Source organism: Cucumis melo, chromosome 7, assembly GCF_025177605.1.
Source record: "Cucumis melo cultivar AY chromosome 7, USDA_Cmelo_AY_1.0, whole genome shotgun sequence".
Taxonomy (NCBI): domain Eukaryota; kingdom Viridiplantae; phylum Streptophyta; class Magnoliopsida; order Cucurbitales; family Cucurbitaceae; genus Cucumis; species Cucumis melo.
The window spans coordinates 5,345,026-5,360,064 of NC_066863.1; the positions used below are offsets into that span (position 1 = coordinate 5,345,026).

At 32.7% G+C, this 15,039-nt stretch overlaps 1 protein-coding gene across 4 annotated transcripts; it reads left to right on the plus strand.

Annotated features, from left to right (window-relative positions):
• Positions 1 to 857: 857 nt before the first annotated feature.
• Positions 858 to 11,416, plus strand: LOC103502492 (uncharacterized). Of its 4 annotated transcripts, XR_007822659.1 has the most exons (11): positions 858 to 1,160; positions 2,270 to 2,436; positions 2,556 to 2,764; positions 2,930 to 3,086; positions 4,098 to 4,395; positions 5,117 to 5,189; positions 6,901 to 6,991; positions 8,330 to 8,409; positions 8,510 to 8,845; positions 10,902 to 11,086; positions 11,233 to 11,416. XR_007822659.1 is itself a non-coding variant. In XM_008466436.3 (9 exons), the coding sequence occupies exons 1-9, from the start codon at positions 1,092 to 1,094 to the stop codon at positions 10,917 to 10,919; spliced, it is 1,569 nt and encodes a 522-aa protein (XP_008464658.2). In that variant the 5' UTR covers positions 858 to 1,091; the 3' UTR covers positions 10,920 to 11,416. The 4 variants fall into 4 exon arrangements, 1 of the variants encoding a protein (XP_008464658.2); XR_007822658.1 differs by having other exon boundaries at positions 2,270 to 2,764; XR_540558.3 differs by having other exon boundaries at positions 2,318 to 2,764.
• Positions 11,417 to 15,039: the final 3,623 nt, after the last annotated feature.

Here is a 15,039-nt window from a genome sequence, read left to right on the forward strand (position 1 = left end):
TTACTATTCGATGAGAATTGTCAACGATGATCATTGTTATGTGATTATTATTTTTTAAATTTTTTCAAAAATATAAAGTACAAACTATTTATGCTTTATATAACAAAACTATTAAAAGAAAAAAAATTTTACAATAGATTTTTATATGAAGCATAGATATTTTGTCAAATATATTTTTCTTTATAATTTTTTTTATTATTTGTTGTTGTCTTATGTTAATTGTTAACGTGTGTTTGTTTATGGCCTAATTAGTCTAACTATAATTTAATATCAACTGCAACCAAATACAAATACTAAATATTTTCAAAACATTTTTATCATTTAATACATTAAAAGTTTATTTTAAATTACAAAACTTCTAACAATATTTATAAATCTAACAATATATCAACAATTTATATGTTATAAAATACGATAGACCAAAACAAACATATATACATTAGACACTTGGGAGAAGTTTAAAAAAGATAATTAAAAAAACAAATTATTCACGTCTCAGGTAAAAATCACTAAAAGAATCTATTATTGTTAATTTTTTTAATACGATTTTCCAATTTAAAAATAGATATAAGAATTATAAATATTTTGTCAAGTTTATTGTTTTTTATAAATTTTGTACTTGAAAATAGCCATTTGAAGACATTATTTTATAGATAAAGAAAAACTGGAAATACCTGCAAAATATAACAAACAGAACAAAACAAAAAAACCTAAACGAAACATAAAGAATTCGATTTAATTTTTCTTATAACACATATTATTGGAAATGATTAAGAATTAAAAGTAATTAACGTGCCAACCTGAGTTGAAAAAAGAAATAATAATCTAACGTATAAAAAAAGGAAGTAATAATGCACTTCCGACAGAAACAATACGGTTGGCGGGCAAATTTGTTTCTTACGGCCACTTGAGAAAAAACCCATTGCAAACTCACGCTCTTCCGTTGGGCCCAGAATCACCATTCAGCTTCGCATTTCGGAGACTATCTATTTCTCGTTTAATTTCAGCGTTGCCCTGCCCTGTTTCCCGTAGAGATTCAATCATTTTCGAAGGGTTTCTCTATCCGTTTCATCGATTTCGTGGAGTTTTTGATGGAGGATGCTGTAGCTCGATTTCAAAGAACCGAAGAATCGACCTCAGTTTCTTCGGATCATCCCGAGGTGCTTTTGTTCATTCCTTAAACGATTTACTTCAGCTATATTCTTACATTTCTCCCATCTGTTTGTGGGAATTATCATCGGCATTCTTTACTCACTAGTATGATTTTGTGACGTGAGCATTTTTTAAAATGCTTTTCTATGCGTTCTTGCACTTTTCGATCTGGTTGGACGGTGGAGAGAGTAGTTGGGTACAGTGCGAGTGGAAGGTGTGGAAATACTGCAATTTGATTGGACAGTAAGGAATGGAAGTTTTAGCATCGTAGTGTAAATTTGGTTGGATGTTGGTTTCTTTCCATGGTTAACACCAATCATATATGGTGTGGCTCGTTTACGACTTTACCTCATATTGACTTGGTACTCGAAGAGAGGTTGTGTAGGTTCGGAGTTACTGTTAGAGTTACTTGATATAAATCCAAAAACTTAAGCCAACAACCAGAAGAAAATTTAGTATTATTTCAACACATTAACACCCTCACCCACTCACGAGCTTGGAAATTTGTAGAAGACCCTGACTAGAGAAAACCAATATTAATTGGGGAGGAAATAATGATGCAAGAGTTCAAATGCAAAACTTTTAGAACCTCTTGTGTTTTGATACAATGTTAAGTTTACGCGGGGAAATGTGAGAAGTATTAATGTATATTATTTGTTAACTCAATAATTACAAGCATGCCTCTCAAATTCTTAAATATATACAGACAAAGAAAATAGCAGATTTACAATGATAAGCAATCTGTTACAACTAACTAATTAATACGTATACTATCGATATTATTACTTGATCTAAACGATGGCTCATGCTCTGGTTACAAGTTTATCGAGGAACAAGGAAGTTATTGACGAGCTCACTACAAGCATAAGTTGATATTTGATAACGTGCTTCACACTAGCTGCTCCCTTTTGTTGGAACTTTTCTTTTTGAGTAACTGTCGGCTATAATTTTTTTTTAAAAAGACAAACAAGAAACAAACTAACTGTAGGAAATAGTTAACTTGCTCAAAACTCATCTTTATTATTAGTCTATGGTTGATTGATTTTTGAATGGTTAAATGCCTTAGTTGGTTCAGTTAGTTTATGTTTTTAACATGTCCGTATTTTTTTATTCTTAGGTTGCTAAATTATTATATTTACTGAGAAGGGTCTTGGTTTTTCCTTAGAAACACGATGAAGAGGAAAAAGGTATAGAAGCATCCTTATTGCCAAAGTTTAAACGGGCAAATTTATCCTCTCTGCAAATTCCAGCAAGGGCTATGGAGAGTTCTTCATACTTTTTGAGGTTAGATAGTCCATTAACCCCAAGTTCTAGCTCTGGTAGGGGAGGATTGCCTCCTAGACCAAATTCAGTAAAAACCAAATCCTCACCGAGAAGCTTTGGCGCAAAACGATCTTTCCCAGGTGGAGACATGATCACTCCCATTTTACCAGAGATCCAACCTACTAATAGATGTCCAGACAACCAAACTCCTCCAAGATCTTTTTCTCTTAGCAAACTTCTTCTGGCCTCATCTACAAAAGCTGCACATTCTTTACCAACCACACCAATTTCAAATTCAGATATTGATATATTGAAAGCAAAAAATATAGAGTGCCATCCGGATGTCCCTGTAAGTATCTAAGTGTTCAAATTTCTAAAATTTTATGAAAACAGCTGTAAATATTCATATATGTTTTTGCTAATAGGATGCATACAGATGGGTACTCCTGATACCTACGACTTGTAATATTGCATTATTCTTTTCCTTCTAAAAGTGGATTTCGTTATCTTTCAGAAAACTAAAGCCAAGCCGCATATTGCTCGTTCATTATCAGCTCCTCTGAATGTTAAGCCTAGAGCTTTAAGGCGATTAGATTCAGTAGGTTTAATTCGAGTAGTGTCTGCAGATCCACGATATGCAGGTGCTTCTCTTTCTCAAGGAAAGGAAATTGGTAAGTAGTAAAATTAAACTTATAGTGAATCTTGGTGTTTTTTGTGAATTACCCCTTCTCAGATGATAACCTCTCTGTCTTCTACTTACATGGCTACTTTGAGGAGATGGCCTCACTAAATGTATGGGATTGAACAATTTCACTGCAAAATCACTGGGAAGATAGAGCTTAGCAATAAGACCAAGAAAATTTAATAAAAATAAAAGCTCTTCACGTTCTGATTGAAAAAAACAGACAAACATCTGATTGGTTCTTCGAAATATCATAGAGGTTTTATATCCTGGATGCACAATTTCTTTTTATGATTTTTGTTGATTCTTTAAGCAGCATACTTCTCAATTATTTTCAATATACAATATAAATGGGCTATTCAGTTATTACTGTATTGGTTTGACTTATATAGTTATATTACTACGTTTGCCTACATAAAACACTAATGTTACGAGATGGTAAAACCCTCGACCAGCCCACTCCATTTTGTATGGGAGATTTTCTATCTCCAAATTCTCAACTAGAGGTGGGTGATTACTTTTATGCTACAAGCCTCTTAAAATCTAGATAATATTAAATCACAAAATGTAATACATAAGCAAAGCTGAGCTATTTTTATTTCTTCCTCTTAGAAGCATCATATTTAAAAACTAATTTTTTGTTTCCTGGGCTGTTAACTAGTCACACACACACACACACACACATGTGTATGGGTGTTTGTTCATCATCCGTTAATGATGCCAATGTCAACACTGCCTTAAAATTGCTTGAAACCAATCTAAAATTGGAACAGTTCCTGACTGTATTTATGCCCCTTTTTCTGCTAAATGCCTTATGTTCAACTATCATTCTCTCCATATAAGTTATTATTATTAATTTGCTTCACTGCAAATGTTTACAATAAGCAAAACATTTGACATAATGCTCTGTGGGATTCCTTTTCACCTATTGACAACTATGTTTGCAGTTGGATGATTATAGTTTTAAAACTGACATGCTGAAGTTGGATATTTGCCTTAGAAAGTGAACCTGCCGGTGATGATATTCCTGAGGATGAAGCGGTTTGCAGGATCTGTTTTTTAGAGTTGGTAGAAGGCGGGGATACTCTTAAAATGGAGTGCAGTTGCAAAGGAGACCTAGCTCTCGCTCACAAAGAGTGTGCAATTAAGTGGTTCAGCATTAAAGGTAACAAGATCTGTGATATTTGCAAGCAGGATGTCGAAAACTTGCCAGTGACTTTATTAAAATTACATAACATACGCCCTGGTATTAGACGACCCACAATAACATTGCAGCGGACGGAAGTCAATCGTTATAGGTTAGTTGGCTTCTAATACTGCCACAGACCTTCTCCTCTTTTATTTGGACATGAAGATAATGTATTGATCATCATTTTTCTTTTGGATGAGAAATCATCATTTAAACTTCATTTATGTTTATGCTTTAACCATCATGGATTGACCAGTGGTAAAATGGAAGGCATAATCTCAATAACTAACTAAGAGGTCATGAGTTTAATCCATGGTGGCCACCTACCTAGGAATTAATTTCCTACGGGTCAAGCTCGAGCACTCAGACATATAAAAAACTTCATTTATGTTGACATTATGATACTTGTCTAATATGTTGCGGAGGATGTTTCTCAAAGTTTGATTACTCCTCAAACAAATATCATGCACTGTATGAAGGGGAAGACAAGCTCCTAAGAGATGATTGTGATACCATAACCATCAAGTTGGTTTGTTTTTTTTTTTTTTTGAAAAATATCGATAATATATTTTATTCACTTATTCATTAACTCTGAGACATTGGAAATTTGAACGCATGCTGTGTAGTGTGGAGAGTAATTATTAATTTGGTTTTTTATTTTTATTTTATTTTGGTCGGAGTCCCAAATTACTCCACTTTTATTTTTCTTTTCAACAAGTGGTGTTTAATTTTCTTTCATCTAATAATATTCATTCTTCTTGAAGGCATTTTTAGCGCCAATACAAAGAAATGAAATGGAATCGTTGTCTCACTTTCTTTCATTCTCATAGGATATGGCAGGAAATATCGGTGCTTGTGTTGGTTAGCATGCTTGCATATTTCTGCTTTTTGGAGCAACTTTTGGTACGGATGTATTCTGCTTATTTGTGATACTTATAGATGATCAGACTGGCTGTAATTCAAATTAGTTGTGCAAATGTCAATTAGATACTTTATATTTTACATTTGTTATATTAAGCCATGTGGAACGCCGTCCACTCCACTCTTCTTGCTGGCTATCTGGGCTAGCTCATCTCCAGTATAGTGGAGTCAGGATGTGCCACTTTACGCTACTGTGGCTCTATTTCGTGTTTTCTAGACACTCTTAATCTTGGACTCTTGGCTAACATGCATTCAAATTAGACCTAAATTGCAACCAACCTTTGTTCTCGGTTAGTAATTGTGTGAGGTGGGCTTTTCATTCGGCTGACACTTCCTTACCAACTAGTAGCGCTTTTATGTCTCTCCTCTTCACCTACAGCTACAGCTTAACCCAACCATCATCTCCATCAATGGTGTGGATTTACCAGCGCCAGATGTTGCTTTGTCATCATTGAAAGGGAACCCTTCATAACTGAAGTAGATAGATAGCAACTATAGAGGGAGCCAAATTCACATTAAGAACATTTTGGAGACCGTAAACTATGTCCAGCAATACCATATTTCTTTTATAGCACCATTTCGAAAGGAATTGCCTCAGTTCTCATTTCCAAAGCCACTAAGTTAGAATGTGGAATATTCCTTTCTCTAGTCTAGCCAAATCCAAAACCAGCTTGAATTTTAGAGACATAAGATTCCAGTTCACTTTGGAAGTGGCGGCCACTATTCTCATTAGCTTCCTCACAAAAGATACTTCTCTCAAGGCTGATGGATATTCTTGTTAAGGCCACCCTGAATTATAATTTGGAAGATAAGAGTACCATGAATTTTATGCCTATTTTTTAATACACCAAAATATAGGCTTGGTTCCCAAAACTTGTAAGTAACATTGTAGTCCTTGAACTTAGCTGGTAACGATTAGTCCTTATACTATCAAATTGAACTCTAATAAATAATTACTTAGTCTCTGTACTTTAATGGCTGATAGTAGAGTTAATTTATAGTTAATTTATGCATAGATCTTTGAAGTGATGTAGTGTATTAACATTTTCTGATTTTTTTCTTTCCAACTTCCCTTCTACTTTTCTCCATAAATATTCTCCTATTTTTTAATTTTTTTTATAGAAAATAATTTTATTGATAAATGAAATCTACCAAAGGTAGAGCCCATCAAAACTCCATTAAAGTTGCGTAGATCTTTGAAGTGATGTAGTGTATTAACATTTTCTGATTTTTTTCTTTCCAACTTCCCATCTACTTTTCTCCAAAATATTCTCCTATTTAATTTTTTTTAATAGAAAATAATTTTATTGATAAATGAAATCTACCAAAGGGAGAGCCCATCAAAACTCCATTAGAGTTGGCAGACCTCTCACATAAAAAAACTAGGGAATCTTGATCATAATTTCTAGTGTTTGGAAGTCTCCTTTATGAAGTCACTGCAACAGCGGAATCAGTTTTTGCATGCATTGCCTTCCTTTGAAAATGATAACTATTGTATAACTATTGAAAGAATCCTTGTTTCTTAGCAATTAGCTTTTGGATTTGCTACAATTTTTCTCACAACTTTGGTTCACTTTTTTTCCTCTAATGTTTAAATCCTCATGGTGCTGGTGCTTCCTTTCTTTTTATCCTTATTCTCAGTCCCTTATTTCTCGGATCAAATTAATTTTCACAATTGAATTCTGTTTAACAGGTACGTGACATGGGTCCTCGTGCCCTTGCCATTTCCTTGCCATTTTCTTGTGCTCTGGGTCTCCTTTCATCCATGACTGCTTCCACAATGGGTCAGTTACTGCTATGGATAAATATATTACATCGTATCAACATTCATTGTCGGATATAATTTAGTCCCACTGCTTAACTCTGTATTCTTCTATTAATTAAATGGTGAAAGAAACTATGGAGCTGTATGAGATCTATTTTATGAGAATATGTAAACACCTTCATTGTGAGCTCCAGAAAAATTAATTGTTTGAAAAGAAAACAGTTGTACAGAAACAATTTGGAATTCTTGTAATTTTCTTTTGTTTATGATTTTATTAATAGAGATTTGGGTTATTGTATTAGGCTCCAATTGATGTGAGAAGAGCGTAGAAAGAAAATGAGACCTCAAAGTCCATTAGGGTAGGCACCAGCCCCACCATAAGTAGGAGGAATATTGTAGCCTTGCATATGTTTCTCCCCCAAAAACGGCATGCTTTCCTCTTATGTTGGTCTCCAATGAGGAAGTTTAAGGCTGAGTGGACATTGCAGCCTTCCCATTGCTTCTCAACTTACGGATTACTGACAGATGCCAACTCAATTAATGAGTTGAGCTCTCTCGTGTCTTACAGATATACATGGGTTTTTTTCCCTTTTTTTTCTTTTAATTCTTGAATGCTAAAACAATGCTCCGTCAAAGACTCTGCCAGCAAAATTCTCCATAATATCCTATTGCAGAAAAATAAGCTTAAGAGTGGCGGTACTAAATACACTCACATAGGACTATGAGTACTCAATTGCCGCAACTATCAAAACATGAGTTTTATGGGGGAAACACATCAGTAAATCACTAACAACTAGCACATTTTCAAAAACCAGCTAACAACTTTTGAGACTTACTGGTATGGTGCATAGTTGACACCCCGCCCCCCCAAATAGGAAATGAAAGTTGTATTAGAAAGGCTGAAACAAGGTCAGAAAAGAACAGCCTGGTCCATGGTTGCATGGTTGATCTCTTACTAGTTATATTGTTAGGCTGGTGTTGATACATATCAAACGACTACTTGATAGGAACATGCACTAGTTATAAAATAATAGTTTCAACAAGCTTACTAGTTTCAACAATGTTAGGCTGGTGTTGATACATATGACTACTTGATAGGAACAAGCACATGTTATAAAATAATAGTAAAATATTTTACGTCGATTGTGTCTTGACACAAGAAAAGGAAAATCAATGCTGAACAGTTTGGCGATAGGGTAACTGCCAAGGTTATTGTGTCAATTTTTCTCTAATTAGCATCGCATGCCATGTGTGATACCTTTTTAATATGGTCTCTCATTGTTGCTTAGATTATAAAAGGTATGCCTTTGATGTACTTTCATTGCCCAATAACCATTTTATATTTAAATGGTGGCAGCGAGCAGAGCATACATTTGGGCTCATGCTTGTTTCCAGTTCGCTATAATCATCCTGTTTGCTCACGTATATTATGCAATAGTAAGTACAAGCAGTTTCCTATAACTTTCTGCCTATTTTGTCTCAATATTTTGAATGCTCTTGATCATCAGCCACTATTCTCTCTTCTTTCGACATGCAGCTTAATGTGAATGCCTGCCTCTCGGTTTTCCTTTCTGCACTCACCGGATTGGGGCTTGTTATTAGCATAAACTCACTTCTGATGGAGTATCTTAAATGGAGAAGAAGAAGGCAATTGAGACCTGCCAATCAACAGACGGGAACAAGGAGTTGGCCGCAATTACAACAGCAGCTATATGACAGTAATTACCATCAACAGCATGAGCAGCGGTTGGAGCAAGAACGGCATCAACCACATTCTCAGCAGCAAGCTATTGAAAATCAAAATATGGGGTCATCAGAGAGTGCTGATCAGGAAGGAACTATTCAGAGACCACAGCTCACTGAGGTGCCAAAGGTTAGTACCTATTAGGGACTAAGAAATTAGTTGGTTTCCCCTCTCTTTTTATGTGATATCAATTGGTCTCCCAAGGATGGGGTTTAGCCCTCTTAGTCCAGAACATGAGTTGGCTTAATGGTCAATGAAAATCACGATTATAATATAGAGTTTAGAGGGAATGAATTTGAGCTATGGTGGTAGTTTTTTTGAATTAATTGATCGTGTGACCTAATGCTCATAATATAAAGAAATAAAACAAGCTCCCCAACCAAAAGGAAAAATGGACATTTTCATATAGGAAAATTTCAGATCTATAACTTATAAACATTAATAGAAGTCATTGATAGAATCTGAAATTTTGTTATGTTTTGTAAATATTTAATACAGTTTCGCCATTACCATAATTCATTCGTAAAAAGAAAGAAATGAAATAAGCAAAATGACAAAATTACAACTAGAAGAAACCCTTAGTAGAAAAAGCAAAAAAAAAAAAAAAAAAAAGTAAAGCAATTACAATCAAATACAACCCGTAGAGGAGCAAATCGGCTCTTGAACGAAAACCATTGAATCTAAAGTTATTAGAACAACCATGTGCAGTAAGGACAATTCGAAGTAGTGAAGAAAGACCAAAACTTCAAAAACCAACAAAGACCGAAACATTCGCAACTCTTGAGACAAAAGATCCTTCCAACCTAAAAGTCTTCCATTGCATCATTGGAAAACCTTGTTCTTTTTAATATATATATTGATAGCATGACATAAAAAAAGGGCTCAAATGAGATTCGACCTAGGTTTTCAAAATATGGTTTTCCACCCTTTTCTATCTATTTCTTATAGAAAAAACACTAAATTTCATTTCAATTCTTTTTCTTTCCTCTTTCCGAATCTTTTTGTAATACTCTCTCCAAAAACTACATTTTCCCTCTTCCTCTTGCTCCACCACTTTTCTTCTTCTCATTCTCCACCATCGACTTCCTCATTGCCTACGACCCTTCTACAATTTGCCCTCCCGCCACCAACGAGGGCTCTCTTAGATCCGACATTTCATATTTGAAGGAAATGGCGTGGTTGATTAAGAGTAAGTAAAAATTTGAGCAAGAACAAGAGCATGAGGGACTGATAAAGAAAATTTGTGATCAAGAAGGTGAGAGGGGGAAAAGAGAAAAAGATTTGAACAAAATTTGGTGATGCTGGCAAAAAAAAAAGGTTAAGAAAACTTTCTCTGTTCAAGTTTCATTTGAGCACGGTTTTTTAGGTCATCCATACAAAAGCCTCTAGCTTTCTTGGCTAACAAATGCAGCAGAGTCAGACAATCGTTCATGAGAATAATAGAATAATCAAGATGCATGCAAGTTGTCTCATATTAAAAAACGTCACATAGAAAAGGATGGTTCTATAACTTTTATTTGTATCCACCTCCATTGTTATTGCCGTCATTTTACCGTTCAAATAAAGATAAAGTTTCTTGAGAAATTTCGTGGAAATGCTCCTTGGATGATCTCCGCTCCAAATTGGTGTGTACTTTGCCAGGCTAATTCCAAAACAATTATTCACATCTTGGTCTTTTGCGAATATGCTCAAACTTTACCAAATGTTAAAATCCTTCGATTACCATATGGCTTTTCCCAATGACCCTCTAACCTTGTTGAGTATGATTTTCACTGGTCATCCTTTCAAGAGAGATAATGCGATATTATGAGAATTCATCATCGAAGGATTCTTATGGCTTATTTGGAATGAGCTGAATCTTTGTACTTTTGAAGAAAAAGAAACTGAATTCCTTCAATTCTTTGACCATCTTATGTACACTTCTCTGTCTTGGTGTAAATTCACGAAGTTTATTTTGTGATTACAACCTTACTTCTCTTATTGCACAAATGAATAGCTTCACGTGATCTCATTGGTTTTGTGTCCTTTTGTAATTTCACATTATCAATGAAAGTTTATTAGCTTCATGTGTTTATATGAATTCCATTTTGTTGGAACAAATAAAAAGACAATGGCCCATTGAAATAAGACTCTAGACTCACAATCTTAACCTTATTTTATTTTTCACTTTTATTACTTTGTCCAGCCGGATCTCAACCTATGATCCATTTAATTCTATCCCACTAGACCAAGTAATTCGACAATTCGTGGGATGGAGCTCAAAATTACTGTCCAAAAGCCTGAGCGATCAGATGGAAGATAGCAGTGAAATCTAAATGCATTCATTAGAAAGCTAGAGTCAAAGTTTTGGAAGTTCAAACAATTATTTTGGTGAGTTGTTCCCTCTCGACATAACAAAGTTGTGCCATTAGCAATAATGATGGACATGGCTCATTTGACATAAATTTATACTGTGAACTTTAATATGAGAAGTTTGATTAAGTAAAAATTTTGGTTGTGTATGGTGTATATTATAGGTTTCTGCCAGTATTGGGTGGTGGAATATAAGTTTTGCTACGGAGGTTTTCTACGAGTTCATCATAAATTTTGGTGTGTTTTTATTGGAACTATATGTAATTTGTGTGTATATTTATGTAAAGAAATATATACATTTTATTTTGATTCTCACATTCGCAGGTATTTCAGATGTGTTTCAGTGTATTTACTTGAGTTAAAATACCTCGGCATGTATTAAAAGATCATAGATTTGAATTTCAGTCTACAAATGTATGGATAAAAGGTTGAACATCTAACATGGACGAAGATAATAGATGTTTTTATCAATTTAGCTAGACTAAGTTGTAAGTGACAATTACACTTTCTATTTTTTTAAAAAAATTGAAGATTTATTATCACATCTTACATGAATTTACATGTCACGTGGTATAATTTTTTAATCAATATTGAATTATATCTCATGATTAATTTAAGGTTAAATTACAACTTTGAAAATTATCTATTAAGTTTCATAAGAAAACGTTAAATAGTTTTCCAAATTGTGTGTCCAATAGATTCTTGTCATATCTAAACATTTTTTTTTGTAAATAACAAGTTTATTTGATGAGTTCCTTTCACCCTTCTTTCTCGACAATCCTTCACTATCAGACCCATAAGTATTTAGCCTTTCAAGGTAATCGTATTGATTCGCATTGGGATTCTATGCGTCCCATTCTACTCAAATTAGAGCATAAGCTAGTGATGCTTTCAACCACCAATTGCTATCTGGGGTAGTATGCCACTTTTATTACCCTTTCTACGACTCCCACGTTTGTAGTTTAGGTTGCCCATTTCACTCTTCACTACTATAATTGTGTGAACTACATAATTGATTCAATTTATACTCTAAACTTTTGTAGATGTATCAACCATCATCCCCATTCAGATTTAGTTTGAAAAATAGTATGAAATATAAAATTATTTCAATTAAACTTTTAAATTTATAATGGTCAATGCATTTAATTATTACACGGATGCATAGTTTTTCAAAATTTGGGTTAATAAAATGGATGACTAGAATTGATGCATGAACAATTTGAAGATAAAACTTAATTGAGCGTCTAGCTTATAATTTAAATGTCAAAGTGATAAAATTACAAGTTTTGCTTGATATTTATAAAAAAAAATAATGAAAAATACATAAACTAATAAATTTGCAAAAGTTCAAATTTTAAAATGATACAATTATTAGTTTAAAATTTTAAAGGTTTAAATAGATAATTTTAGATAAATTGTTTTAAATGACAAAACTGTTGAAAATTTTCACTATTTATTCATGATAGACCGCAATAACTACCCGTGTTTAACACATATAATAATTTATTACGAATAAATTGTGGTATTTTTGTTATATTTGTAAACATTTTGTTATATTTATAAATATTTTGCTTTATTTTTTTTATATATATATATATTTGAAAACAACTTTATTTCTTAAATATTATTTTAGGAAAATTATTTAGGTGCACGCTAACAACATTTATTTCCACAAATCTATCAAATAATCCAAGAGTAATTGGACAGGCCACAATTCCTTCTTCTTCTTCTTCTTCTATAGATATTTTAAAGGTGAATTTTTAACCTAATAATCTGAACAAAAATATTTACAAAATATCGTAAATTTTCATACTCTATGATATTCGATAACATTATCTGTATGTATTATTGTCTGAAATTGTGCTATATTTTATAGATTTTGTTATTTACACTAATTTCCGTGTTTTTTTTTATAGTTAGTTTTGGATATGAAACTGTTAAACTTTTATTTAAGAAATACCACTAGACTATTGGAAAGTTTCGTAAATATCCTTGACTATTTTAAAAAAATACTCTAATAAATCAAAATTTTAAACCAAATTTCTTAGCACAAAATCTAAAACCCAAAATTTTCATCGATACATCGATCTTTATATCGATATTGAACCCCAATAACATCATAGAAAAATTCACAAATCACAAAAAATATACATCAAAATGACACTAACATAAATAATTGACATGATTACTTATTTGAAAATAATAAAATATCTATTTACTAATTTAAATTTATTTTTAAATTTTTTCCTAGAAATATCAATCGAAATCGAAATTTTTGTAAAATTAAGACTTCGATTTATTCATCAATATATTGATATTTTAAACATTTGTTATAACATTGATATTTCACAAAATCTCACAAAGTTTTTTTTAAAAAAAAATTCCTAAAACATACTAGAAAAATAACTAGTTAAATAAAAAAAGCCATACTAATAGATCTATGAGATGAGACTATTGAAGGAATGGAATTTCTAAAGCGAAAGCGTATGAATGAAATTCAATTTGTAAAACCCAAAAACAACAATTCAGAGAAAAATAAAACTAAAACCTAAGCATGCTTCTATGGAGGAAAAAAGAAAAAGAAACTAACCTTTGTAGAACCGCCAAGAAATCTTCTCCAAAAATTTTAAGAACACCACGAAGTCTTCCTCGTTATTCTTAAGGAAAAAATCTAACAGAGAGTTGTGGAGCTTCTGTAATTTTGGTGAGGGAAAAGTTTGGGAGAGAACTTTTATTTTCTTTTCTTTTTGGAACACAGAGAACCAAGAGATCAGAATGAGAATATGAATACAGAGTGATTCTGTATATCTCAACCAACTTAAGAGAGAGGAAAGTTATCAAAATAACTCCCTCACTCTCTTTACACATAAATTAACTCCCTTCATATATATTAATAAAATAAAATTAATATAAATTTCTCATATTATATCTCATATAATATAAACTTTACATATTATATCATATATATATATATATAAGCAATGATTTAAATCTCTCATATAATCTATAGTGCTAATATGAATCAAATCCATATTAATTTAACTTATAGTTTATTTATGAATCTTATTCATATTATTATTATTATTTGAATCATATTCAAATATTAACTTCTCTCATAAAAACTTATATTATAATGTATCAAATATATTATATTAATTGTATCATATACAATTTATTCCCTTTAATCAATTTGAACAATTCAAATTAAACCAAAATAAATTTGATTATCATTTATCCTTATTGAGCTAACAATGGGACTCTATGGACCTACAGATTGAATCTCCAATGAAATGAGATTAATTAATTAAACTCTTTAATTATTCATTAACTATAAGTCATTCCACTAAAGACTAATAGTTGCACTCTTCTTACTATAGATATATTTTTGTGTCAATTAGATATAATCAATCAACAGTGCAATGACCTTTCACAAATTGCTCGTAACCACAGCTAGGTCAAAAACTACCATTTTGCCCCTGTAATTCCATCTAACTCCTTAAGTACCACTGATTCCTCTAATGAACAATAATTATAGTCACTCCTCTCAGGCCAAGAGAGGGTATGGTGTTACATTGTTCAAACCCTAAAATCAACCCTTAAGAGAGCAATTTCTCTACTTACTATATCTATAGAGAATGAGTGAATTCCTTCTTGTGTCGATATTCTGGTGTCCTAGGCGTAGAGGAACCACACCAATCCATCCCAAAGGTGGTGAAACTCTACTGCGGTGACGATACTATAGGGGAGGTCCTGCGGAAAAATAGCTTGACGCCAGTCTTTGAGCCTTTGTTCTTCAATATTCTTTTCACCCTTTATTCACTTCGTTGCGCTCCTAATAAGGGATAAGGACTTCGCTTTCAAATTCTTCTCATTTGATCCTCTCCTTCTTAGTCGAGTTGTTTCGCACCGGTCCGTGGTAGCTTAATTTAATTAGTCGCCCTTGTTCATTCAGGCTCCTTCTAATTTGAAGA